Source organism: Gallinula chloropus (assembly GCF_964237585.1).
Source record: "Gallinula chloropus genome assembly, chromosome: 4".
Lineage (NCBI taxonomy): Eukaryota > Metazoa > Chordata > Aves > Gruiformes > Rallidae > Gallinula > Gallinula chloropus.
This window is the reverse complement of record NC_140088.1, coordinates 70,402,696-70,429,303: the sequence shown is the minus strand read 5'-3', so window position 1 is coordinate 70,429,303 and position 26,608 is coordinate 70,402,696. Positions and strand designations below refer to the sequence as shown.

The 26,608-nt window shown below is 40.9% G+C and overlaps 1 protein-coding gene across 2 annotated transcripts; it reads left to right on the top strand.

Moving 5' to 3' along the window:
* The first annotated feature begins 1,837 nt into the window (after window positions 1-1,837).
* UBE2D3 (ubiquitin conjugating enzyme E2 D3) lies at window positions 1,838-26,053 on the top strand. 2 transcript variants are annotated; one of them, XM_084263607.1, is made up of 8 exons: window positions 1,838-2,080; window positions 16,596-16,659; window positions 16,745-16,776; window positions 18,868-18,945; window positions 20,207-20,312; window positions 21,657-21,750; window positions 22,255-22,304; window positions 23,304-26,053. In XM_084263607.1, the coding sequence occupies exons 1-7, from the start codon at window positions 2,057-2,059 to the stop codon at window positions 22,301-22,303; spliced, it is 447 nt and encodes a 148-aa protein (XP_084119733.1). In that variant the 5' UTR covers window positions 1,838-2,056; the 3' UTR covers window position 22,304; window positions 23,304-26,053. The 2 variants fall into 2 exon arrangements, with proteins under 2 accessions (XP_084119733.1, XP_084119734.1); XM_084263608.1 differs by lacking the exon at window positions 22,255-22,304.
* Window positions 26,054-26,608: the final 555 nt, after the last annotated feature.

The window sequence follows — 26,608 nt, the reverse complement described above, 5'->3', positions numbered from 1 at the left end:
GTAGGAGTAGCGTATGTGATCACAGAAAGTAACTGGACTTTACAAGACATTGTTTTCTCTCTAGCCTGTACGCTATGGGAATGCTTAAAAAACGCCAGTCCTACTACAGTACTATTGGTCCCCTAATTCACCACAGGCTATTTTCAGGCTTCATTATTGAAAACTTTGTTACACAACCAAGTTTTCTGAATATGCTGCCTTCTCCAGACAAGCAGTGATTAGCATCCTAGATAGTAAGAAAACTAACAGTAGTGCAATAAAGGCAGTGTAATGAATGCAAACTCAGTTCAGTGGAATGGAAGTAGCTAATTACACATCTATGCTCCCAGTACAGCAAAAGTCATGTTTATTAATATGCTATATCCCCTCATTACAGCAGAAAGGCAGTCTGTCACTCTGTTGCTTCACTGGAGTAGGAGTCCTTCCCCACATACACAATAAATTCACACAAGGTATTACTATGAGAGAAAAGAGCCTAGCTGATTGTTGTCCTGTGTTGCACAAAATAAAAAGCCTCCAAGGAGCTGGAAACATCACAGGAGGTATCACTGCAGATTAAATTATCTATGACCCTGCACTTGTGGTGACAGTCTGTTACTGTCTCTTCCCTGTGGTGGTGGGTTTTTTTCCGAGAATCCCTGTTTGGTTTAGTCATAAGTGAGGATGCAACTAAAGGTTTCCAGAGTGACACCTCTGGCACCAGGCCTGCTCCCGTCGATAGTGCTTCTCCTCCAGGTAGGAGCAGACCGTAGCGCCACAGTGGGAGGTGCAAACCCCTTTGCTTTAAGGCCTCCTGCTCTCCCGCCGAGGTTCCCTCCTTGCTCCGCTTACACGGCTCCGCGTCCCGCCGAGCCCCATGGCGGCACAGGGTGTGAAACCGTCGGCGTCATTTCTTCGACGCAGAACGCTTGAGCTACGCTCCTTGCCGCGCTGCCGCTCGAACTAACCCGCTTTCCGCACTGACACACGAACACCCGCACGGGTCAGGGAACAGGGTCACGAAGGGCGGAAAGCGGTTCGGCCGCCGAGCAGGGTACAAGAGATGCCCAGGCCCCACCAAGGCCTGACGACAGACAGGGCGCGGGCGGCCCAGTCCTCCCCCTTCCGGTGACACCCTCAGGCACTGACAGACAGCTGGAGAGACCGATTAACGCGCGGAGGAATACCACGCCGCCGCGTCAGCGCAGAGATGTAGATCCGGCCGCCGCCATTTCGTGGGAGGAGGGCGGCGGCAGGGTGGAGGTTTATCGTCAGCGGTGCGCGCCACAGGGCCCCCAGGGCTGCCGCGGGCCCGCGCCCGACGCGCCGCAGCGGAACCCCCGGGCTAGGCTGCTCGGGTGGCGGCGGGAAGCAATACAGAGGCACTGCGGAGCGCTGCCCTCACCGGGGCGCCCGCGGGCAGCCCCAGAACCTTCCTGCCCCTCCCTCCCTCCGTTCCGGCGTGACACTCGCGTCTACCGCTCGCGAGATCATCCCGCCCCCCCGGGCTTCAGTCACCGAACACAGGGGCGGTGCGTGTGCTTGTCCCGCCTCTTTCCCCCCCTCAGCCCCGGGGGGCGCTGGCAGGGTGTCTCGCTCCGCCCCTGCCGCTCAACCTCCCGCCCTCCCGCCGCGTCTGGGCCTGGCCAGCGGCGGTTGCAGTGCTGGGTCCTCTCGTTCTCTCTCTCTCTCTCTCTCTCTCTCTCTCTCTCTCTCTCTCTCTCGCGGGCGGGCGGTGCCTCTCGGCTTTCCTCGCAAACCCCCACCCCGTTCCTCCTCCCGGCGGTGACGGGAGGCGGCGGGCGGAGCGCTCCCACGGCAGCCTCCCCGGCGCACGGCCTCGCTGCCCGCAGGCAGGCAGGACTTTGGGCGGCCGCCGCGCTCCGGTCGGGCGCCCCCCTCGGCTGTTTCCGAAGGAAGGAGAAACGCAGCTGCCCCCTCCCCCTCTCCGCCTTCCTCCCCCCTCCTCCTCCTCCTCGCTTGCTCCCTCCCTCCCGGCCCCCCCCCCTCGGCGCGAGCGGAGCGCGGAGTCACCGCGGCGCACAGACGGGCCCGGCGGCGGCGGCATTCGCACACAATGGCGCTGAAACGCATCAACAAGGTGAGCGCCACAGCTCCTCCTCCGCTTGACCCCCCCTGCTTCACCGATTTGGTCTTATTTAATTTTATTCTAGGATTTTTTTCCCCCTTCCCGTCTCACCCCCGCCCCTGGAGGAGAGGGGCTCGGTTTTTGGGGGTGCGTCGGCCCAGCTTGGCGGAGGAGGGAAGGGGGAGGCGGGAGGCTGGCGAAGCGAGGCCGGGCAGTGACCGGCTCCTTCCGGCGAGGCCGCGGCCCGGACGGGGCGGTGAGGCCGCTCTTCCCCGGGCCTAGACCCGGGACCTCAGGGGTCGGCTGGGGCCCCAGGAGGGTGGAGGGGGGGGCTCAGTTAAGGGCTGGGACGCGGGCGGCGCCGCTCCCGCGGGCGGGGAGCGGCAGCTCCCGGGGACGCTGAAATGTCAGCGCAACACGGAGCCACCGCGGCGGTGCCGTCGCCGCTCCTCTGCTGCCGGCCGGCCCGGATGGTGCCGGTACGTGTGTGCCGAAGGGGCTTTCGGTCCGATCGCGGCCTTCCCCGGGGCAGGCAGCTGGCCTCCCAGGCCGGTCTCTCCTCTCTGGCGTGCAACTTCTTTCCCGCATTGTAAGATGGCGGCGGGTTCGCCTAGTTCGGGCTCTTTCCGGGATCTCTCGCTTTCTGCAATAACATGACACACACACACACGCACGTCCGCGCTCCCGTCGACTCCGGAGCAGCTGCCGTGGTGCTTTTTTCTCCCCGCGTTCCCTCTCCCTCCACCCCGGAGCCGGCTCGGCCCTCCCGCCGCCCGGGGATCGCCTGCCGCCTCGCCCCCCGCGCCGGGCGGGAGCGCGCACCGCGCCGCCGCCGCCCCCCGTTGCACAATCGGAGCCGGGTGGAGTAACTTCGCGGTTAACTCGGAAAAAATGCCGAGGTGATGAAAGTTTTGTTTTGCTTCTTAAAAACCTGTTCCAGGGAAGAAGGCTCCCGAGGTGAGGTCGCGTTTGGGCAGCTTTAGGGTTTCTCGGTGGCAGCGCTTCGGGTTTGGGAATCGCTGGGATGTAATGGCAAACGCGGTGGGAACGCAGTGGCGTTACCGGGAAGTCGCTGTTGATCTGTGCTCCTACGCGAGCTACGTGGAGCGTTTACGTATTTCGAGAGCTGAGAGGAGTTTCTTGGTGATCTCGTAGTCTGCCAAGATGGCAGAAAGTCAGTGTGTCCTGAAATCGGCGAACTAAACTTCAGGGCCTAAAACACCTTTTACAGACGGTGTATAAAGTTTGCCACCTATTAGTATACTGTAATTTCACATCTCTTTGGAAATGCTCTTGGGCATATTTTGGTCAAAATGAGGTTATGTATAATTTATAAGAGAAAGGGTAGTTCTGTTATCCCCAAGAATTTAAAATCTGTTCCGGATTAGTGTTAGCTAAATTAATTGTCTTCGAATTATGGCCGTGCTCTCGCAAGAATCTCAAAACAATTTCTTTTGAATCTGCCATCAGAACTTGTTCCTCTGTATTAGTGAATGATATCACTTGAGTTGAAACACAGCTAGGATACTCCCTGGTATGCTTCGTCATCAACTCGTGCTTATGAAACACATTCAGGCGCTGCAGGTAAGAATTGATTGTCAAATATAAACCAAGGCAAACCCCCACTTACGTAGTAATCTGATGGTCAGAACCTTTAAACGATTCAGCATGACTATTGAATCCATAAGTCATCTCTTTGACTTCAAGGTTGTGGCCTGTTGTGTGCAGTCTCATGTCCTGTATTTGGCCTTGTGCTCTGTGGCACTGTGTAGTAGCAAGCTTATTCCTTTACCCAGTGCTAGAGTTTAGGATAGGCAGGACAGTTGGGTTAAGGTTTGTTCTTTCTGTTTTGGCTTTTGTGGTTTTTAAAATATTTTTCAACGTGCTATTTTTAATCACTTCAGTTGCACCATGCTACAAGATACACTTCCAGATACACATAGGGTTTACATTTTTAATTTTTGTTGGCAAATTGCCAAAGTGGAACGTGATGCTTTGCTGGACTAAAACTCTTGCTTTTGAGTTGCTTTCTTCCCAAGTATGGTTTTCAATACAAATGTTTACTGGTATTCCACCTGAAATCCAGTAACAGCAGGGCAAATTTTGTAACAAGGTGGTTGTTAATTTAGATTTTAATTTTGTCGTCTGGTAGAGTCACAGAATGGCCCTCTGTCGCTGGTGAGCTGTGATCCACATCTTTCAATCATAAGGTCACAGACCAGTCCTTGAAACTCTCTTGCTTCCTTGCTGTACCTTATTGGCACTAGATCAGAACAGGCTAAAGAGAGACCAGGACCTCAGAGCATTGTAATCACACACATAGCTGATTTAGCCTGACTTGTGGTATTACCTGTCAGGACTAGAATTCATTGTCTTCTGTAGCAGATGACATCCCAAAATGCAGCAGAGAAGGTTTATGGTTTTGGCCATACCTCTTTGTGAACTTGATTTATCAAACAAAAGACAATTCCGTATTATATTGGGTAAATCAGGCTTTCAGACTGTGTTACTGTGTGTAAATTTAATGTTAAGTATATTGCACCTTCAGAATACAATAAGCCCTAATGAAAATGTAACTAGCAAATTCTGCTTTTGGCTTGGAATTGAAAGCATGTGAGTATTCATGTGCTACATGTTGGGCTATCTACTTCTGAAACACTCTTTTTAAAACGCTCTCCAAACTGAAGTAGTTGTCAGGTACAACACCAGTCCCAGAAAGATGATGTTATGCTGGACCTTGTCATCACATTTGTGTCATCTGTCTGGAGGGTTGTGGCAAAACTACTTTTATTGATACAGCTTGCACAAAGTAGCAGTTGTTTTGTTATGGCAGATAAGTGCTTTTGCCATAGAATGATGTGATGCTATGTCTTAATTTTAACTATTTCTTATCCGGAGGATGAAGTTTTTCTGTCTTCTTTTTAATAGTTTTCAACAAATTAACATTGATTTATATGCGCTTGTGTCTAAAGGCTCGATACACGCTTGTGGCACATTGTTTGGGTTCTGAGGTGCTGAGTGGTACCTGCTGAAGGCACGTCCCGTAACTGTTGCGGCACGTTGGCATTTTCAGTTTGAAAGGTGATGAAAGGTTGGGACACATGTGGGAGTCGAGAATTGGGAATGTGTAAAATTGAGAAAACTTGGGAACATTACATCATTGATATACACCCATTTTATCACCGGCTATGCTTATTCATTAAAGCTAGGTAGTATGGAAAGCCGAAGTGGTGATCTTGATAAGCTAAAAATAGAATTAGTAGAGGAGACGCATGCATGAAATGTCTCTGCTGTGCTACCCTTAAGAAAACTTGTACCTGCTGTGTTTTGTGTACCTTTGGTTAAACATAACACAAGCCTGCATCATTCTGTCAGGTGTTTTATCATAAAATCTTTAGTGGGTTTGGCATCCAGGAAGCTAAAGGCTGAAGGTGGCAAAACGATTTATCACTACTTAAATGCAGGTAGAAGGCTTCCACTGACAGTGGTGGAGTGGAGACTAAGCAAGTATTTTCCGCAAGGCTATGGCCTCCACTGCTATTCCTAGATGTAAAATTGATTGCAACTTTAACGTCCACATGCTCATAAGAAAAGCTGCTAACCCCAGAGATAACCATAATATTTTTCAGAGGTTGGATATAAATTGCAGTCATGAAGACAAATCTGCATTAGTTTAACCAAGATGCCACTTTTGTAGAGGTGATACAGAGAGATACAAAGTGTACTAGTTTTGTTTTAAACTGTTACTCTTTTGCTTGCAACTTTGTGTAAAATTTTTGTTGGAATTCAGTTTTCTCTGGGTGAAACCTACAAGACTTTGTTTTTGCAAGCAGTCTTGGATTTTAGTTTGCTGTGCTTATTCAGAACAGTTAAGTTGAATGATTGTCTAGAAGTAAGTCTGTATTTGTCTGTTGAGTGGCTAAGAAAGTTAAGATTAGCTAGCTAATAAAATGCAGCTGATGTAACCTAAGTTAAAATGCTTTAAACCTTTGTGAGTGCTCTCTGTATGTATCAAATTACTTTTTTTACTATAGTTAATTCACCTTAACTATTTCAAGTGAATATCCAAGGGTAGCCAAAGTCCTCCCTTAAGTAGATAATCTAGTGCAACTATGGCACTGAGTAGTTAGAAGGGTCATGTTGAGCCTGAAGGCAGTGGGTTGAGATTTCAGTAATGGATTTTGGGAAGCACTAGTGTTGAAGAATTGCAGTGTTTTTTAAAAGTATGATTAAAATTTTTCTGCAACAAATAAAAGCTGTCATCATTTAAATTCTATTTAAAATTTAGCTTATCTGAATAGTCAGAAGGGACACTTATACTATGAAATGAGTATTATTAACATGGAAATAATGCTTCCTAATTGGGTGGGTTTGATACCCATATTCAAGTCCACCATTTGTTGTCTTAGATGTGTTTTAAGAAGGGGTCATTTTATTTGAGAGAAGAAAACAGATGCTTCTTTAACTAGAAAGTTTGGGCTGCAGTAACCTGCAGATTTCTCTTGTTAATTGGGTACTGTGCTTGTGAAACAAGTTCCCAGTCAGCATAGGTGTTTAAATATGTGCATTGGAATTGGGGGAGAAGGGGATGCAATCTCATTTAAGTAATTTACAGAACTTCAGAGGTCAATATTCCATTAGATGGGTACTTTCATACCTTGAAAACAGTTCTCCAGTATGTTAAGGATTTTGGGTGGTTTGATGTGCAGGGTAAAAAGGTTGCTAAACCATCATTTTCTTTATGATCATTCCAGCTTTTAAAAATTTGGTTTTGAAAGTAAGCCAATGCTTTTGCTATTGATCCCCATGTGAGCTTCTTCTACAGAGGAGCTGATTAAGAAGTCCACAGAATGAGCTCCCTTCAACCACCTCCCCAGTCTGTAACCAGCTCCTAAGTGCTAATGCCTTTCTTTGCACTCGCACATCAATAGGTGAAGGATGGAGGAAGGGTGTAAACAACTGTAAGTAGCAGCTGCTGGGTACAGAGCAGTAAACTGCCTCTTTCCAAAGGCACCTCTGTTCCTTGTGGAGGCCACCTCTAGCGTGGCATCATCCCATACCCGAGGATGTTTTCTCTGCATCTGCTGGGTTGAAGTGTTAAAGGAGAGAGGATAGAAGTTCTTCACCTTGTCTGAGGTGTCAAGTGACAGCTGGTAAAGAGGAGTGGAAAAGGGTAGAGCTTTTGTGTAATTCAGATTAGGACATTGATATGTGATCTCCAATAAATCTTTCTGTTCCAAATATTAAGGCTTTGCCAGTTTGACCCTCTGCCCTGTGTTCTTGTGTAGGTCCTCCCCTATGCATCAGAGCTGGCAGGTGGGAATGTGTGTATTGAGTATTAAGTCTGCTGCTTGGTGTAAGCTGAGGTCTGTTTATAGTTCAGGCCAAGGTGCTGTAGCTTACATTGAAAAGGCTGGGTTGCAGGCATGCATTTTTGCTTGTGAATGATGTGATGTAGTAACCTGCTAGTGTGATGTGCAAAAAGAAATAAATTAGTGTTAGAAATGAAAGCGTGAGAATGTATATATGATTGCAGTCAGTAGTGCATTTTAAAATGCAGTTGCTTTTTGTCAAGTTGTCTTTATCAGAAGAAAATACTAAAATGGAGTTGCATATGCTGGACAGTTTTGTAAACTTCTTGAATTTAAATGTAATGCCTTGAACTAAAAATGTAAAGCACAGGAGCTTTTTAAAAAAATGCCAAACCTTACTTTCTCTTCAGTAGGCTTTTTATGGGGCACTGATCTGATACATTGAATGTGGTAGGTTGTGTTAGAGGAAACCTTGCAAAAAAAATGAGTTAAATTACATTCACAAGTTCAAATTGGTATTTATGCCTTTGGCAACTCTTCAATGGAAGCACTTGGATGTAGGCAATGTTTAATACTGAAAAATTAGCCACATAGAGCATTGCAGGATTCAGGATTGAAAGCTAGATAGGTAGAAGGGATTCTTAAAATTTTGTTTAAGCACTGTTCAGAACCACCTTACACAATGTTTTAATACTGGAGTTGTGTTGGTAAAGGAAGCCTTTGTTCTGAACCTCATCCCTTTGAGATGTGTGATACACTAGCCGTCTTCAAGATCTTCTGCAGCTTCCCTCCCCTCACCACCACACCCCCCACTCCCACCCCCCGTAATTATAATAGATTTTTACTGGTTTTAAGAAAGCAAGATGGGAGGATCACAGACTGCTTTGTAAATGTTAGGGCCCAGTAAAAAAGGACACAAATGTTTAATCCTTTCTATAAGCATCTGGCCAACAGAGTTGCAAGCTGAACTGAGCACAGATGCTGAAGTGCTTTAGGCCCTCCTGATGGAGGTTGTGAGGATTGTTTTAAGGGCTCAGTTAACTCTACTGCAGGCTTTTTCTGGAGTTAGGTTGGCCAGGTGCTCATCACGCCTGAGAGCTCTTCCAAGAGCTTTTTTAGAGCAGGATACTTGTATTTACTAGAAACCTAAGGCAATATTTCCCAGCCTGTATTGGCCCGATTAATAATGCCAAGTAAGTCCCTGAATCTGTATCTGAATTTCCCCCTCTCCCCCTTGGTCTTAGTTTTAATTTCTTCTTGTCTTGAACAATACAGGAGAATCTTCTGAATGACAACTTGCCAGAGCTCCCCTAATTCTGATTGCAGTGTGTTCATAAATAGGCTTTTAAACACATTTTCTTGTGGCCATCACTATTTTCTACTCTACTCTAAGAGCAGCTGCACTCAAGAAAAAGTTCTGGATTTTTTTAATACACTTTTGGCTCAGCATGAGCTGATATTGTGTGCAGTTGTACCTAACCTTCTGCACAGGCCCTTGGTTTTGTATGTCCAAAACACTGGACCATCGTGAAGGGTAGTTACACATAATAGCATAGTATCACAGGGTAATTCTACAGCTGTAGATAAGCTAGTGTAATCATCCCCACATAGTTGCATTCATAGAGTATTCTCCTATGGTGTATTGCAGTAGCTTTCACGTGCATTTTTGGATTCATACAAAATACACACTGGTAAAAGTCGAAGCAGCTTTTAAAAGGAGAGCGGATTTTCAGAGTTCATTAGGTTAAATAATTAAATTTCAAAATAATACATTAGTCTACATCTAAATAGTAAATTCACCAAGTGATTTACAGATTATACAGTGTTATATGTTAGACTATTAATTCAATAACTTTCTGTTGCAGTCTCCTCCTTTCAATATATTTCCTTGAGAACATGAAGAATTATTGTACTTTTACTCAGGAAGTGCAGACTTACCAAAGTTAAACACCTCATTAATGCCACTTGTGATTTCTAAAAAAAACTTGTCCCATGCATTACCAGTCTCCAAAGTTGTCTGTGTTGACTTGGCAAACTGCAGGCAGCCTCTCATCACATTGAGTCCAGGGCAGTGTGTGTACATATACTGCTTCTTGTTGATGTGCCAGTGTGGTGGCTGAGGTTCTGCTATATGTTACTGTGTCCATGACAAGCTACAGGACAGCATGTTGGAGGGCTCATGTTACCCTTCGAACCCCAACATCTAATGAGAGTTAAGCTAGCATTTCTGTGAAATTGACTATTTCAGTGCTGAAATGTCATTCCTGAGTGGTAGACATCAGGCCAGAGTGCCTTGCTTTGAATATAAACTTGCCAAGTGCATCACTTCACATTTGTGTAGATCAAATTTAATTTGCCCCTTCATTTCACAGTCCCTTTTATAATTCTTTTTGTTGTATTTTTTTTTGTTGTTGTTGGTTGGTTGGTTTTTGTTTTGTTTTTAATTAGGTGTATCTTGATGTTTCTCTAGCACACTTATGCTAGTTACCTTCTTCTCTGAGGGCTGTGTTATACACCTGGGTTATGGAAACAAAGATGAGTGTGGTTCTTGCAGGAAAAATCTCCAAGTGAATAGCATGCTAAGTTTCAGGGTCTATTATGGAAAACCTGGGGAATGCCAGAGTTAAAATACCTGGTTATCATGGAATGGGTAGGGAGTTAACCAGTGTTTTGCTTCATGCTTTTCCCTTCAAGTTACTTTAGTCAACGTCACAGCCCTCACCCTACAGTGAGCATGTGTTTTAATAGCTTTGTTATTTTCAGGGAATGGTAATTGTTCTAATACCTCAGAACTGATGTGTGTAAAGCAGTCACATTTCCAGCTTGAGTAAGACAGCTGCTATGGGTTTTGATTACTTTGAAGGAAACAAGCAGTACCTTTGAGTTCAAAGCTCAACTATAGGTGTGTGGCTGCCACTTTTTTTCTAAGTTTATTCCGAATGCTTGTAGTGACCCTCTGCGAAAGCAAAATTAGTAACTGAGCTTCTTTCCAGTTGGGTCTGTCCAGCCAGACGTGAACTTTGCAAAAGGTTGGAATACAATAGAGAGCCGGTTTAGCTGAGGTAACTCTGAAATGTGCTGAAAGCCATTACCTACCTACATTGTACACCTTCCAAATCTCAGAGTAGGTGAGGAGAGCTCTAGACAATGGCTTCATTCACAAAGGGCTTGTGTAGTGAAGCTTAGGTTCTTTCAAAACATAGTGTGTAGTCATCCGAGTAGTTTGTATCACAGTCCAAGCACACAAAGTGACTTTAATTACAGTTGCAGAGCAGTCTGGCATTTCCTTCCTTGAGTGCAAGGCTTAAAACATGAATATTTCTATGATTGCCTTATAATATAACATTATAAAACCATTCTATGATATTGTTGCTAGATACTGTACAAACAATATGCAGCCTAAAAAATTCAGTTCTAGGGGCTTGAGAAAGGAGAACAGTGAAAAACAGAACAAGCAGGATGATCGAGATGAGGACAAGCAGAACTGTTACATTCCTTGTCATGCAGTGGGTTTCTTGAAAAACATTGTATTCTTAGGCCTTCACTGTTTTCTGTGCTTGTTCTTCATGTTTGCTCCAATGTAATTTTTTTAACAATAGGAATCTACATCTTTATTATGCAATGTCAATATACTTTTTTTTTACTCCATTTATTGTTGGCCAAAAGGCCAAGTTGTTTGAAACTGTTAATTTTCTGCTGGCTGTGCTTGTCCGGTGATGTGTAGTATGCCTTACTCTTATTCAGCATAGAAACCCATGTTCAGTGTTCTTTAAAACTTAGTTTCTCCTTCCAGGAGTGATTAATTTGCATGCTGGAGGGAATGTTGCAGATGCAGGTGTGTGGGATGAAGCAGTAGTTCTTTGCTGCTGGTTGACACTTCTTAATCTTCAGACAGGCTTAAATGTTCTTTCCCTCCCTTTATAGCTGCATTCAATCCTTCCTTTTTTTTTTTTAAAGCTGTTTTGAGATGTGAGCCAATGAGTAAGACTAATGTAGTGATAAATTTTTGGATGCTTAGAGTTTGAAATATCCTGTTTGACACAGACAACATAAGCACTCAAATTAATAAATGTTGATTTTTTTTTTTGTTTGCTTGGCTGAAGTGCTGGGGTTTTTTTAACTTCTAATTTATCTGTGTATCACCTTTCATGCCCTCCAAAGAAGAGTGAGTTACTGTCTGGAAACTTACAGCAAATGAATCCTATTTTTTCCATTATCCTTTCTTGATTACAAACCAGAAAGCCGCAAAATATGATTTTAATAAATAATTGTGTTACAAACCAATACTGAATTTTTATAAAACACTCTTAAATCTGAGTTAATGTTTATGGAGGAAAATAAGTGATCTTCTGTCACAGTGGTGGGAGTGATCTTCTGCCACTCTGTATTTCAGTCAGCTGCTACTATCATCAAAAATAAGCCCTGGCTATTTCCAGCTTAAAGTAGAAAAATGTCGCCGCTGTGCCACAGGGGTTATGAATTCTGACAAATGGGAAGAAAAGGAGCTGACACTGATGCTTGGTACTGTGCAAGAAGGCAGCTTGGTAGGCATCAAGCTGTCATTTCTTACTGAATTTGCTGAGACCTAAAAATTCATGTGAGACAGGCAAATAGTTCCCTTAAATTTCCTTCACTGTCTTGCTCATGCATGTTTGGGTGAAGTATCCTTTGTCATTCTTTAAATTTTCTTTGCCCTTTAAATGACTTCTGTAATCTTTTAAATGGCTGCTAGAGTGAAAAAAGACAACACTTATGTGGTTTGTAATAGGATGGCAGAGCTGCATTCACACTCACATGTCAATGTTTTGTATCATCACTTAGAAGCATAAGCCCTATTATCAATGTTAGTTATGCTTATATTTGGGCAAAACAAGCCAATTAGTTAGCTTTTATAAGCCTGTTTTTCTTGAAATGTACCGCTTTATTTTTTTGTTAGCTTTTTGATGAATTTGTTAGAAGAAGAGAGAAGATTAAGAGTGGGGCTATTTCACCAATAAAAGTGCATCTTGCTACAGGCTTAATGTGGAAGTGGCAGAAGACCATGGTGCTGAATTTGTGTTAGGGCAGGCCTGTCTGTTGCAGTGATGGGTCCTGCTGCTGTATTTCCAGTTCTCTCTGTTACTCAAACCTCTGTCACAGAATTGTGTGTTTGTTCCTGCTTATATTTGTTATGTTGTCCTTGTCCTCTAACAGCAGCATTGGTGCTTACTCCTTAAACAGTGCTTAAATCTGTAAAATACCAAGTGACTAATCATCCTTGTGGAGAAGTAGGAAAGATCACAACTTTATATTTGGAAACTGGGACACAGAAATGGTGATATGCTGGAGCTATACCGGAAACCTCTGGCAGTGCCAGAGACTACTAGTCACGGTTGTAATTCAAGTCTAAGCCTTTCCGATAGGCGTATAACACATCACTCTGAACCAAATTTGGCTTATTGTTTGTATGTAAAGTCTTTGGAATTTGTTTCTTGGATTTTTTTTTTTCTTCAGCCACCTGTAAAGTGAAAAACTATAGCAGCTGACTCCAGGGAAATACAGGTACTGCTTTGGGGATTTTTTTTTTTTCTAAGAAAGTTTGGGATAGCTTAATACCACTTGATGAAGGAAAGCACAACTCAAACTGAATGTAACCAAAAAGAAGCAAAGTTAGAGATAATGAGGAGAGCAGAAGGAATATTAGAAGCGTAAAGCCCTTATGTATAGACATGTTGTATAACAATGCCTGGGAACATTTTTAACTTTTAAAATACTAGTTAAATTATAAAATACTAGTTTAATAAGCTGCTTTGTGAAATGAAGCTTAATGTGGCCTTTGTCGTCTTGGTGAGAAATGGATGAAAGCAGGGGAACAATTACGAGATTTTGGTAATTTTTTTTTTTAATTGGCTCATGAAGCTTATTTTTGATGTTAGAAATGTTTTTCATATTAAATATTTTCCAGTTACAAAATAGTTGCTTTTGATTGCTAAGCTGAGAAGAAAGGTCGGTTTGTGTTTCTGTTGCAGTGAGAAGCTTTAAAAAAAACCCAACAACCAAACCCCAAAACCAAACCAAAAAGCCCTGCTACCTTTCCTTGAATGAAATGCTTCAACTGCACTACAGATACTCTGGCCCATGTGCCTCTGCTTGTTTAGTTTCCAGTTATTCCAGTTTGCCTTTTGGATTCAACAGTTGCAACTTTCAGGAGGAGGCCCTTCTTAAAGTTACTCAGAGGGCTTCCCACTCCCACACTGCAAAACGCCTCCCTCCCTTTGTGTAGATGTGCCACGCACTTGACAGAGATTCAGAGTAGGTCTGGTGTTACTTTAAGCAGGCCAGGCTTGCCCAGTTTTTGTTTCGTGTTTGTTCTGAGTTCTCCCACACCACCTCATGCTCTGCTGAAGGAAACAGCCCTGCTTCAAACTTTCCTCTTCTGACCATAGTACCCAAAAGAAGCAAATACAAGAATGTATGCCACCTCAGCTTTTTTTTCTGCCTGAATTTAGAGGTTAAACTGCTCACTCTGTGGTTGAAATGCTAAGTGGTGTATCATGTTTCTGACCTTATCTGTACTTTGAACTGCTTTTTTTAGCACAATCAGGGTTTGGGGTGTGTTTTTTACTGAGGGGTTTTGGGCCAGACAAAACTTTAGTCCTTTAGCTTACGAAAATGACTGCTTGTTTTCTGTCTAGAGTAGTTCAATTAGTTAAAAAAGGTAACACTGTATGAGCATGTATTTTGAAATGACCAGAGACTGGAATATTAAAACTCATGTGTTTCAGCTTGTAAATTGTTTTTAATATTACTGAAGGTGCTTTTGCACAAATTTTTCACTGGAACTTAAGAAATTTATTACTTGTTTTACATTTGCAATCCTACTTACTTTTGCTCTTTCTAGTTAAAATATTGATATCTGTGATTTTCCTGCTGTGTTAAAATACCTTATTTCTACCTTGAGTACTGATTTCTTATTTCTCTGAAAATAGTAATACTTTTTGAAGAGCTCTCTAGTCTAATGCATGTGCCTCTCACAGCTCACTTTATGCTGATGTTTTCTTGACCTTGTCTTCATGCTGCTCATTTTTATAATTTCCTTAAACTGCATGAAGGGCCTTTTCATAGGCCTTCATCCATAGGACATTTGTAGGCTGAGTGTTTTTGTTTGTTTTAAAAAGGATCTGATCATCTTCCCTAATTAAATAATCCAGTAATAATTACACTACTATATTAATATACTAACATTTGTGTCTTTCTGCTCAGTCTGTTGCTACAACTTATTTTGAAGGGTGGGTTTTTTCCTCTCAGGTGTTGGAAATGATTGATAAATGGTAGATGATAAACAAGCCTGACTTAACAAACAGCATGTTCTGGTAATGGGGAAAAAAAAAACCCAAAACAACTCATTCTGAAAATTAGGAAGGCCTTCTGTCTGAATGTTGTTTCACATTTCATGTTTGCCATTATATGGAAAAATATAAATCTGACATAGGAAATTTTTCTGGAGGGTGCGGAACAACATATGGATCTAATAAGTGGTATTTCATGGCAGAAATAAGTCTGTCAGAGGGACCCCAGCAATAACTGGAGAGTGTAGAGAAATACATTCTAATTGGATTTACAGTGCTGATCTGGAAAGAGCTGTTGCCCATGCTTCTAAATAACAGCAGCAGTGAAATTATCTGTAATGCTAAATTTATTGTGCCATTGCTTATCAAAACTGACACAATTCCATTCTAGAAAAGTCTGATTCCAGTGCATAACTGAAATCTCATTAATTGGAAAGTTCGTCAGAATTAGGATCTGAAGGGAGGGGAAATAGTGGACTAAACTTTCTTGGTCTTTTGGTGGTTGGTTTTTTTTTCTTCCAGTGTGGGTTTTGGTGAGTTTCTTGGAATGTAGGACCTTCTACATATTGAAGGTAGTGTTGTTTTCTCTGATCTTGTGGGAACTATCAACTTAACAAAGAACAAGCTGTTTAAGTTAACTCTGTCCTGGCCAGAGCCAGGACAAGGAACGTAATTTTTTTCCCCTTGTAATTGTTGGCTTACAGTTACTAATTTTTTATCAAGTGTGGAATTTGTGAAACTTAAAGGATGTACATTAGGATATTCCCAGGCAAAACAGTTAGCTTTCTGGCCCAAATGTGCATGTGTTTCCAGCATAGAAGATATGCCTGGGTTTCTTCTGACAAAGTAATGGAAAATTCTTGTTCTAATGGCTTGTATAAACTTGTAGCAAAATAACTTGTGTGCGACTGTTAATATATGGGAGAGGGACTGAAGGTTTTCCCTTTTCTCATGACTTCTAGATGCCTTGACAAGTGCAGATTTATAGAAGCTCCTGAAGCCATTTTTAGATTCAAAAGAAAGCAAGGAAGAGGGAAGGTATCTGTTACATACTTTAACTGAAAGTATAAATTTAATTTTAAAGGACACTGTCCAAACAAGTAACTTGTGGAGTGTTTAAACAAATGAATGCTGAGCTGCTTTGATTCATCACAGCAATCTTGATGACACACAAGGAATCCTCCATCGGAAGTTTCTGGTTTCATTCCCTCTGTAATGGAGATGGGGGAACTGTTTCTGTAGCTCAGTTGTTCAGAATTTTAAAGGTATGCTTGTCTTAAATGTGAAGTTTAAAATAAGAAATGCAAATATTTTGCCTGATTCCAGTACTCGTCAACGTCTTTCATTTTCCTGTCTACTTTATGCAAACTATCCCTGCTAGGGGTAACGGGGAAAATAAATTGAGTTTCTGTGTTAGTTTTCTTTCTGTTTTTCGTTTTAGGATTAGATGTTACATGCATGGTGCTTTCTGTTTCATGAAGACTCATCAATAGCTTTCTCTCTTTTCCACTTCAGGCTTCTCAAAGAAAGACTGAATCCTTGAAAATATTGATCAGAAAGGGGTTAGACTTTGTTCGCTTCAGGCTGTCCTGCTTTCCTTTCCTTTCGTCAGCAGGGCTGTCTTTACAGTAGTGATACTTGGAAAAGTCTTATTTGGAAAAGCACAGTCATTGTAGCTGTTTACCTTCTTAGCTGTTCTTGATGTTCCTTGATCTTTATAAAGATGTTTTTGGTAGTGATCTGGTTGTTCTAATAGTTGTTACTGCACATTCTTCTGTGTATGTATATGGAAAAACTTTTAAAAATTCACTGAACATGAAGTGAAAATGACTGGGTTCATTAGTGTTCCTTTTCTGATCAGACTTGTTTGTTCTTTTTTCCCTAAAGGAACTTAGTGACTTAGCCCGTGATCCTCCAGCACAGTGTTCAGCAGGTCCCGTTGGAGATGACAGTGAGTAACCTTAAGTTGTACTATTTGCTCTGCTAACTCAAAGCGTATCATGCATAGATAATAATGCGGAGTTTTTCTTTTGTAGTGTTTCATTGGCAAGCCACAATTATGGGACCCGTAAGTATTCTAATTCTTGTGACGTAATACTGAACTAGTAGTTCTTATTCAGGAGAAAACTGGGGGAGGTGGGGTGAGATGTGGTGGTACCTTTTTTAATTCCTCTTACCGGACTTTAGTTATAGAGGTATAACTTACAGTCAGTCTGATTAGTAGTATTATTTTATTGCTGGAATGTTTTATGAGGATATGTAGTTCATCTGAAATTATTTCTGTGGGAACATCAAGGATCGTAACTCATCTAGAAATTTTGTTTGCATTAAACTTTAGGAAAAGTTTGAACCTAGCATGAACTAGTACTGGGAGTTGATACCAGTGTCTGAGGAATTAGTTGGTAGGTTTTTGTTTGGATCTTGGAACAACAAGGAATCTGTACCTGGTCTGGTGTTGTGTACTGAGATCTTGAACGCTTTTAAGAATAGAAGGGAAAAAAGTCACTGAAATGTGAGGTTCCATTTATGACTGGAGGAAAAAAGTCTGTGCTAAATGTTCAGTAAGCATCTGAAACCTGAGTGTGACTTTTTTTCTAACCTGCAAGGACTTGACATCTGGAGTTCTGGGCTGATTATCTGTATTTAGAAAACAAAACCTATTGTAATTTGAGAAGACAAATATTGGATGCCAGTAGACCTGCAACCACAGTGTGAAGCTTCTGGTGTGGCTATAGAGTAGGAATGAAATACCAGTGATGCTGAATTGCCCTGACTTTATGTATGGCTACAAGTGGGGTTTTTTAGGAGATTGCTATGGAAAATGTGCTTATTAAAGGTTCACTTGACAGAAGTGTGGTGGTAGTAGTTCTGGTGCTCCTGTGCAGTTGCTCAGTGCCTGTAATAACATATGAGGGTTGTAGAACTAATCATCTGGTCTTCCACCTATGCTATACGTTATTATACAGGCAGTGATTTTCTTAAATGGATGTAAGAGAGTTGCATTGGTTGAATACATTTTAGCAGTCACATAAACCCCCCTTAGTATGTATCCCCACAATGTGTGCAGTAGGATTACTTTCTAGTTCCTTCACATAACATTTATTGACCAAATACGAGAGGTTATATCTTGATTGCTAGGTTTTCAGCAGAGACTGGTTAGGGTACTTGGTTTCAGGTTTGAGTCCTTGTTTTGTGTTGCAGAATTTCATTTTCTGGTATTTATCTTACTAAGATATAGATACTTATTACAACGCTGGTGAAATGTTCTTGCAGTTGCTATGAAAAATCAATTTACAAATAATTCAGAAGTGTACTCTGCCACAAATTCATCTTCCCTAGCATTAAAAGCATTGTAGTCTTCAGGTTAAACAATGAAATTATTAGCTCCAAATTCAGTTGTAGTTTCAAGTAAAAACTTCTTACCTATTTCTTCTTGTAACTAGTAACTTAATGTGAACTTTGTTTAGTCACTCAATTTATTCCGTGCTTACTATCCGCTTTTTTAGTTGCATATGTTGTTTCACTCTTAGTAGTTAATGCCTGAATGAATTATCCCTGTAATTGGTTCCTTGGAGTGGGGAAATGTAAAATGCTCTTCCATGCTAGCTTAAAGGGAAATTCTTCCTCCCTTTCTGTATTAGAAATTCACTGTAATCTTGATGGGCTTGGGTTCTTTCAAGGGACTAGGAATTAGCTGGGTATTTCTAGGTTTTCTGCAGGGCTGAGCAATGCCTAAGCCAAAGGCAAAACTTAGGAGGGAATGGGCCACTGTAAACTTGTGTGGTTGTGACAGAAACTCCAAACACAGAACTTGTGGGTTTTCTGCTGGACAGGACCCCTGCTCTGTTAACATTATGTCTTGGAGCTGTCTCAGAAGCATTTGGATGCTTTTGTCACATTCTCCTGAGTGCATTTATTGTCAGAGAGGCTGTTTTCCATGAAGTGTTAGCTTGGAGAGGTCCATACAGAAAGTGACCTGCATGTGTTCTGTATCGCTTACCTTAGGGAGTAGTAATTGAATTTTAATTGCACCTGTCTGATATTGGTAGGTTAAACAGTTGTGCTGTTTAAACAAATTGCCTCTCCATTGTTTATTTAAAAATCTTGACTGGTACTTAGTCCTCAAGAAAATAAGAGAATTATTTGTTTGCTTTGACAGAATGACAGTCCATATCAGGGTGGTGTATTCTTCTTGACAATTCACTTTCCTACAGACTACCCTTTCAAACCACCTAAGGTAAGTATACTTTCTCATTCGTGAAATTAGTGTTCTTTAAAGAACCATGGAAATTGGGACAGAAACTGTTGGCATCTGTGGTGTAATACTGTTATGCTCTTGCTTCTTTTCATGCATTCTTTGAGTGTGTTAGATGGCTAAGTCTCTGGCTACCACAAGAATGGGTGTGTTAGTATGTATTTCAGGATCAAATTTATATATGTGAATTCTGAGTGTCTTGGTGTTGTGGTTTAGCCCCAGCTGGCAACTGAGCACCACATGACCACTTGCTCACTCCTCCCCCTTCCTCCCAATGGGATGGGGAGGGAATCAGAAGAAAAAGGTAAAACTTGTGGGTTTGGGGTAAGGACGGTTTACTGGGTCAGCAAAGGGAGAGGAAAATAACAGTACAAGTGAAAGAATATATGAAATTCATGGTACACAATGCAATTTGAACTCTGTGCCCAGCCCATTTGCTGGATCCTTTCTTCCTGGCCAGCTCCCCTCACAAGTTTATATACTGAGCATGATGTTTAATGGTATGGAATATCCTTTTGGCTAGCTTGGGTCAGCTGTACTGGCTATGTCCCCTCCCAGCTTCTTGTGAAAATTAACTCTATCCTAGTGGAAAAACCAGGACGCTTAAAATGATGTTGGGTCTTATTTCTGTTTTTCTTAATTGATATGAGAACTCATTACCTTTGCATTACTACAATAGAATTCTTGGCAAGAGGACTGTCAGATATTACAGTGTGGTTGTTTGGGTTGGTCTTATAGGGGTGTGACCCTGTGGATAGGGGTTAACTTGCTGGCTGCTTAGAATCAGTGAAGATGTTATCTTAGAATTTGGCAATACTTGTGAAATGTGGGGTTTTTGTGGCTTTATCAGCTACTAGCATTGTCCTCCAATTTGTAGTCAATATTAAAGTGCACACTTGGAGTGACCTCAATGTTTGAAGTTCTACAGCTCTGTGATAGCAGTGTTACTGTGGTTCAGGTACTTCTGTTGAGTGTCTTCATTGTGATGCAGGCACCTGTGATTAAAACACAGCCCCTTGTGCTTATACTCTCTCTGTTTGAAATGGAGTGCCTGGTAATTGGAAGCAGAAAGGTTGTGGCTTGGGTGCATTTCCATAAATTTGTTGCAGTTTAACTGCTTAATCCTTTTCTTTTTGAGTTGACGGAGAAGAAAGGGTGATGTCATTGTTGTCATAGACGGTGATGTCATTGTCATCATAGACCGAAACCCACTCTCTTCTTTATTTTTTTTTCTTTTTTGCAGGTTGCATTTACAACAAGAATCTATCATCCAAATATTAACAGTAATGGCAGCATTTGTCTTGATATTCTAAGATCACAGTGGTCTCCTGCTTTAACAATTTCTAAAGGTAACTTTTTGGAAGGAGAAACATTTCCATCTTGAGTTGAATACTGTGCTTTTAGCTTTGTCTTGTTCTCACCTGTCTCAATTTCTCTTACTCATTCTAGCCTGTGTTTTGCTAGTTTGATAATTTAATCTTCCTGCTTTTTTTATGGATATTTGTTTTTTCTAACATCTTCTGCCACCTGGCTGTTTAAGGGCTTGTCTGACCACTTGCTTCAGTATTCTTAGCAGAGCTTACGAACTTGGTCCCAGAGGAGTCTGCCAGTATTTGCATTGAAACAAGCCAGTAGTGCTGTATTTGAGCTAAGGCTGAGAAACTGCTTGTGTGCAGCTGTCCCTCTAGATAGACAGTTGCATATTAATTTAAAGTTAGTTTTTAATTACAAAATCTGCATAGTATTTTTTACTTAGTCTGTCTAGAGTTACTTGCAGAGTAATCTGTTGAATCTCTGTGGTAGATAAGTAAAAGAAAGCGGTTATTGATACATGTTGCTTTCTACCACTGTGCACTGGCACTGTATTACAGTATTTCATGAACTAAGCTTACTGAGTACTTCAGGATAAATTGAGGCTGTGCTGCAGTAGAAGCTTTGTAGCTTTCCTTCACTACAGTAAAGAACGGTTAATTCTCAAATATTTTCACGATCAGATTTTGTTTTGCCTCAATGCCAGTGGTCACTGTGTCTTCAGAAGATCTATCAAAGTGCTCCTTTGTCTATGCAGCTTGTAATTCCTGCCTGTCTAAGGAGTAGGCTTGTGATTAGAATGTGGATTCCCTACATTTTAATGCTTTCACTATTGTTTTTCTTGCAAAGCTGCTGTGAGACTAGAGGATGAAGTCCTCACAGCTGTCTTGCAACAGTGTTGCTCCTTTATTTTACAGTGTAGGTCTAGTTTTATCTGTCCAGGCTGGGTATTGCTACCTCAACAGAAAATGAACTCAGTCTGATTTTTAAAAAAATAAAGTAAAATTGAAGAATTTCTGGGTCTACTCATTAAAACCATGAAATATGCTGGTCATAAGAATACGTAATAACATGCTTTTGTTGGCTGCTGTGTTGTGTCATAGTGCAGGGGACAACAGTGCTGTTCTCTTGTGTGCTTACTGACAGCTGTAAGTATTGGGAAATTGGAAATACAGTTCTTAACGAACTTATAAATTATTTTAGGCTTCTTATTAGAGTGGGGTTACAAATTTATTTTGGCCATAAATATATATTTCAGGAAAAGGCTTTTTAGATTCTCTCCTGAGCTGATGTGCTGAAGCAAAGATCCATGCTCCATTGTTTCAGGGATTCTTGCAACTGTTTTGCTGTTGAGAATTCTTTACTTTTTTTTTCTTTTATAGTTCTCTTATCCATTTGTTCACTGTTATGTGATCCAAATCCAGATGACCCACTAGTGCCAGAGATTGCACGTATCTATAAAACAGACAGAGACAAGTAAGTACAGAGTTGCATAAGACTTAATATTTTAACGAACTTCGTAAGAGAGTGCATTGTCAGACAGCAGTTGTGTTGAAGTGAGCCTTTTGTTAAAATCTGGGATGGAGAGAATTTATGTGTCAAAGAAGCACCTATTCTTAGTAGTGCATAATTTAAAAACAAGGGGTTTAGTATCTTCAAAGTGTCTTTTTGTCACACGCATGGCAGTTATTTTAAAGTATGTATTGCCCAGTTTTTCGCTTACCATGCATAAACAGAATATCGTTAGTCCTTCGTATTGAGGAAGAGAGAGCTTTTGGTTTTGTGGTGTTTGCTTTCGGGTAGCAAATTGGCTTTTAACTTTGGTTCTCCCCTCAAAATGTTTTAAAAAAGCCTTTTTTCCTATCTGTGTTGAAACTTCATTTTTACACGTTCTAACATTTTACACAGATAGAATTCTGGGAAGTAGACTTTGTTTGGTTTTATATATTTTTTTAATGTGAAATATACTTGTCCAATTAGGTACAATAGGTTAGCAAGAGAATGGACAGAGAAATACGCTATGCTGTAGGGTAAGAATATCTGCACACTATGGTGCATTTAACGAATTGGAAACTTGTCAGCACTTGGGTGCTGCATGCTCTAAGGCACTGGATTAACTAACAGATAATGGATGCACCAGTAACTGAACTTGGATATTTAACAGCTTGATCTGTGGTTAGTGTGAAATGTATTGGCTAGTCACTATTTCTCACAGATACTGCTCTTGCATGGCAAAAAAAAAAAAAAAGTATGAAATAATTACCGAGTTTTGAGTCAAGTTGTTGTGGTGAGTATTCACTGAGACTTTGTCGGAATTTCCTTTAAAGTGTTGCCCTGTAGTAAACCCTAGTGCATAGTGAATTTAGAATCCATATTTCAACTTTCTATTATTCATCAGTGTCTCTCTGCTCTACATATAAAGTAGGAAAACATATAGGGTTTATGTTCTGCTTGTATAGTTGAAAATTAACTTCTTACTGACAAGCATGGAGTTAAGTATAAACTAATTGTCAGCTCAATTCCTGTGGAAGTAATGTACCTAAATATTATTTTAATGGCCGTTTTAAAAATTCTTTGAACAGTATATTCAAAGGGAGTGTAGGTTTGCTCCAAAATGGGAAATTTGACATTCTGTATCCAATGATGATATTAACCAAGTAATCTTTACTTATGGCATGTGATACTCTGTAATCTTTACCTAAGGACAATATTTAAACAAAACATTCCCCTTGCCTCTCCCACCCCAGGTAGTCTCTATTGCTTCCCCCCTTCATAGTTTTTCACAACAAATTTCTAGCAAATCTGCTTGTCTTGAATTTGAAGCATTTCATGTAAATGAAGAGAACATCCTAGTTAGTCTAGGGAAAGATTTGTTCAGGTTTTTTTCAGTTCAAACATATCTTAGTATATAAAGAGGCTTAGTATGAAGAGAACAGGGAGATGGGGGTAAAGTGCTACTTTATCGCTGACTCTTCAGGAAATTGTCATTTTCATGCTGACACTAATTCAATTCCTGTCTGTCTTTGCAGGTATAACAGAATATCTCGGGAATGGACTCAGAAGTATGCCATGTGATGCTACCTTAAAGTCAGAATAACCTGCATTATAGCTGGAATAAACTTTAAATTACTGTTCCTTTTTTGATTTTCTTATCCGGCTGCTCCCCTATCAGACCTCATCTTTTTTTTATTTTTTGTTTACCTCCTTCCATTCATGCACATGCTCATCTGAGAAGACTTTAGTTCTTCCAGCTTTGGACAATAACTGCTTTTAGAATCTGTAAAGTAGTTACACAAGAACAATTGCCCAAGATTCAGATTTTTTTTTAATGGAGCATGTGTATTATGTGGCCAATGTCTTCATTCTAACTTGGTTATGAGATTAAAAGCAAACAAACATTCCTCACTGCTCTAACAGATACTGAAGATATCACCTGAAGGGGGGAGGGGAGATGGATGTTCAGTTTTCTCCCATCAAAGAAGTAACATTGCTGTAGCAACATCCATCTTGTTCCAAACCTTCCAGTGTTAGAGAACTGAGGTTTTATTATATACTTTTGCTCATAACTGATGTGACTGGAGAATTGGTACTGAATCTATAGCATCAGCAGAACAGAAAATGTGATGTATCTTATGCATGTCAATAAAGGAATGACCAGTTCTTGTTTTACAGAGAATGGAAATTGGAAGTCAAACATCCCTTGTATTCCAAAATAGGGTCTAAGAACATTTTTGTAATTCATTTAAATTTTGTTAGGAGGCTTGGAGCTATTAGTTAATCTGTCTTCCAAAACACTGTTTAATATAGCACTGAATAAATGATGCAAGTTGTCAATGGATGAGTGATCAACTAATAGCTCTACTAGTAATTGATTTATTTTCTTCAATAAAGTTGCATAAACCAATGAGTTAGCTGCCTGGATTAATCAATATGGGAAACAAAATCTTTTGTAAAAGCAAAGCTGGTTTTTGTATATACTGTTGGGATTTGCCTCATTGTTGAACATCAAATAATGATGTAAAGTTCAATAGAGTGAATCTTTTGCCATTTTCAGTTATAATGCTCAGTCTGTTGCAGGTTGACACATTGTTCGGCCTGATGTCTACAGAATTAATAAGCTAACATAGTAGTGTAGCCTTAGTAGTGTGCTACACGTGGTGCTGGGAGCCCAGCGTTCAAGGATGGACTTGGGACCCAGCAGATCTGAAGTGGTGCATTGTGGAGATACGTCCGGATGCACCTGTGTTTGCTGACTGAGAACCTTTTTCTTCACCTTGTACACTTGACAGCTGAAAGATCTTAATGTAGGAGTAATGATGAGGCAAAAAAAATATAAAATAAAGTACTGTTTTGATGTGGGAATTGTCATGAGGCTGTGTTGAAGTGACTTTACTATGTGGGATGTTCGTTACCATTGAAAAGGACTTGTTCAGCCATGCTGCCATTTACATTGATGACTATTTTAATGCAACAGACACTTTTCCTCATGTCAGGTGACTAAACGTAAATAAAGACTCATTGCTATTGGATTTTTGTTCTACAAGAAACATTGTCTTGTGCCATTAGTTTATCTTTGCAGCAACAAGGGCATTAAATTAAACATCTGACTCTTCTCTTTCCTGCCCTTTTCCTTCATATTTTTCCTTTTTTTTTTTGGTCTCCATTCTTAACATCCATAGCCTCATTTTCTCTAGTCTTGTACTATCACTTTATTGTGCATCTGTGACTTCGCACTGGCACCACTTTTGCACTGCTTATAGTTATGTACATTCTGATTCCTTGTCCCCACATGGATGTGGAAAGCTAGATGTAAAATAAATGTTAAACCTTAATTTTTATAAAAATTTGAATATGTAGTTTGGACATGGTTTGTTCTGGTTCTAAACTATGAAAGTGAACTTACTTAAAGGTAGTTGGCTTGAAATTTAGAGACTTGGGCTCTTTAACAGCGCATGCCTCATGGAAGTGACGTTCCGGAATTTGTTGAAGCTGTAGTTCATGCTAACCAAAGATTTTTTGCGTAACACTGTTCTGCTGGAAAGTTGGATATACATAAAATACAGCTGCCAGTAGCATTACATCTGAGGTAGAAGTTTATATTTCTAAGCTTACATGTTGCTCTCACCTTTTTGGTAATTGTGTTAACTTGATGATTATTACTTTATCTTGGAGCCATAGCCACTGAAATCGCTTAGGGGGTCAACTAGAAAGAGATTTTGTAAGATGTAAGGCACCAAGCTTTATAAAACTCAGAGGTGTGGATGAGGGAAAGTCAGGGAAGGCAAAAATAGTAAAATATTGCACAGAAGATGGAAATCTTGTATTTCTCCTGTACATCTGTAGTGGTCCTTCTGTGATCGCTTTCTGTATTTAGAAAGTACGTATTTTGATTAATGAATTGTAGGTGCTATATATGCATGCTAGAGGTCATGCTGAGACTTAAAATCACTTAGTGAAGTGGGAAAATGGCAGGTGTTGTGACCTTGTAGCAGTCTTGGCATTGTCTCATGCAGGCTTCCCGTGGAAGTTCTCTTTGTGCTCACTGTTAGGCAGGGGGGCTAAGGGCAGGAGCTGGTTAGCAGGAGCTAATAAGGAGATGATGAAAGAATTTTAAAACTTTCAGCAAAACAAAAAGCTTAATTAGTGATTACCTGAAGGAGTAATCTATCTACTGAAACCACAGATAGTCTAAAAAGTACATAACAGGTCTTTATTGCTGTGAAAATGGGGGGGGCGGAGGGCAGTTTCAGTTTGAACTTAATGTGAATAAAGGTGGTTTTGGAAAACTGGAGTGAGTTGTCCTGTCTAACTCTCTTAAGACTTTCTTCAAGATAACTGTAGTAGTAGCTTCAGAACACAGTGCCAGCTCCGTCCAAAAATTCTTGGATTGAACAAGTATTTTTTAAATGGATTTTGAGTATTTATGGCAAACAAAGTATCGAGCATAGATACATGGCAAACAAGGAAAGGATCTTCGGTGGTGTTTCTGGAATATTTTTAAAAATTATTTCTGTTTTTAAATGGGCTTTGAATTTGACAACACTATTACAGTTGCTTACTCTGACCTTCAAAAACCTCATAGTTTGGAGTCTTCAGGATGCATTAAAAACATAATAGGTAGCATTGGTTAGGGATTTTTTGTTCCTTTCTCTGTCTGCTGGTATTTCTGTATTGGTTGAAAAAATGAATAGAAATACATTTTTACATATGAGTGTAAATGCCTTTTACTCATTTGCTCTGTGCATAGCATCTAGACCCTTTACATAAAACCCAACTCTGAAAAGTCTGGCTTTAAGCAGACCACAACAGTAAGGTCTGATTGCTGTGGGGGCAA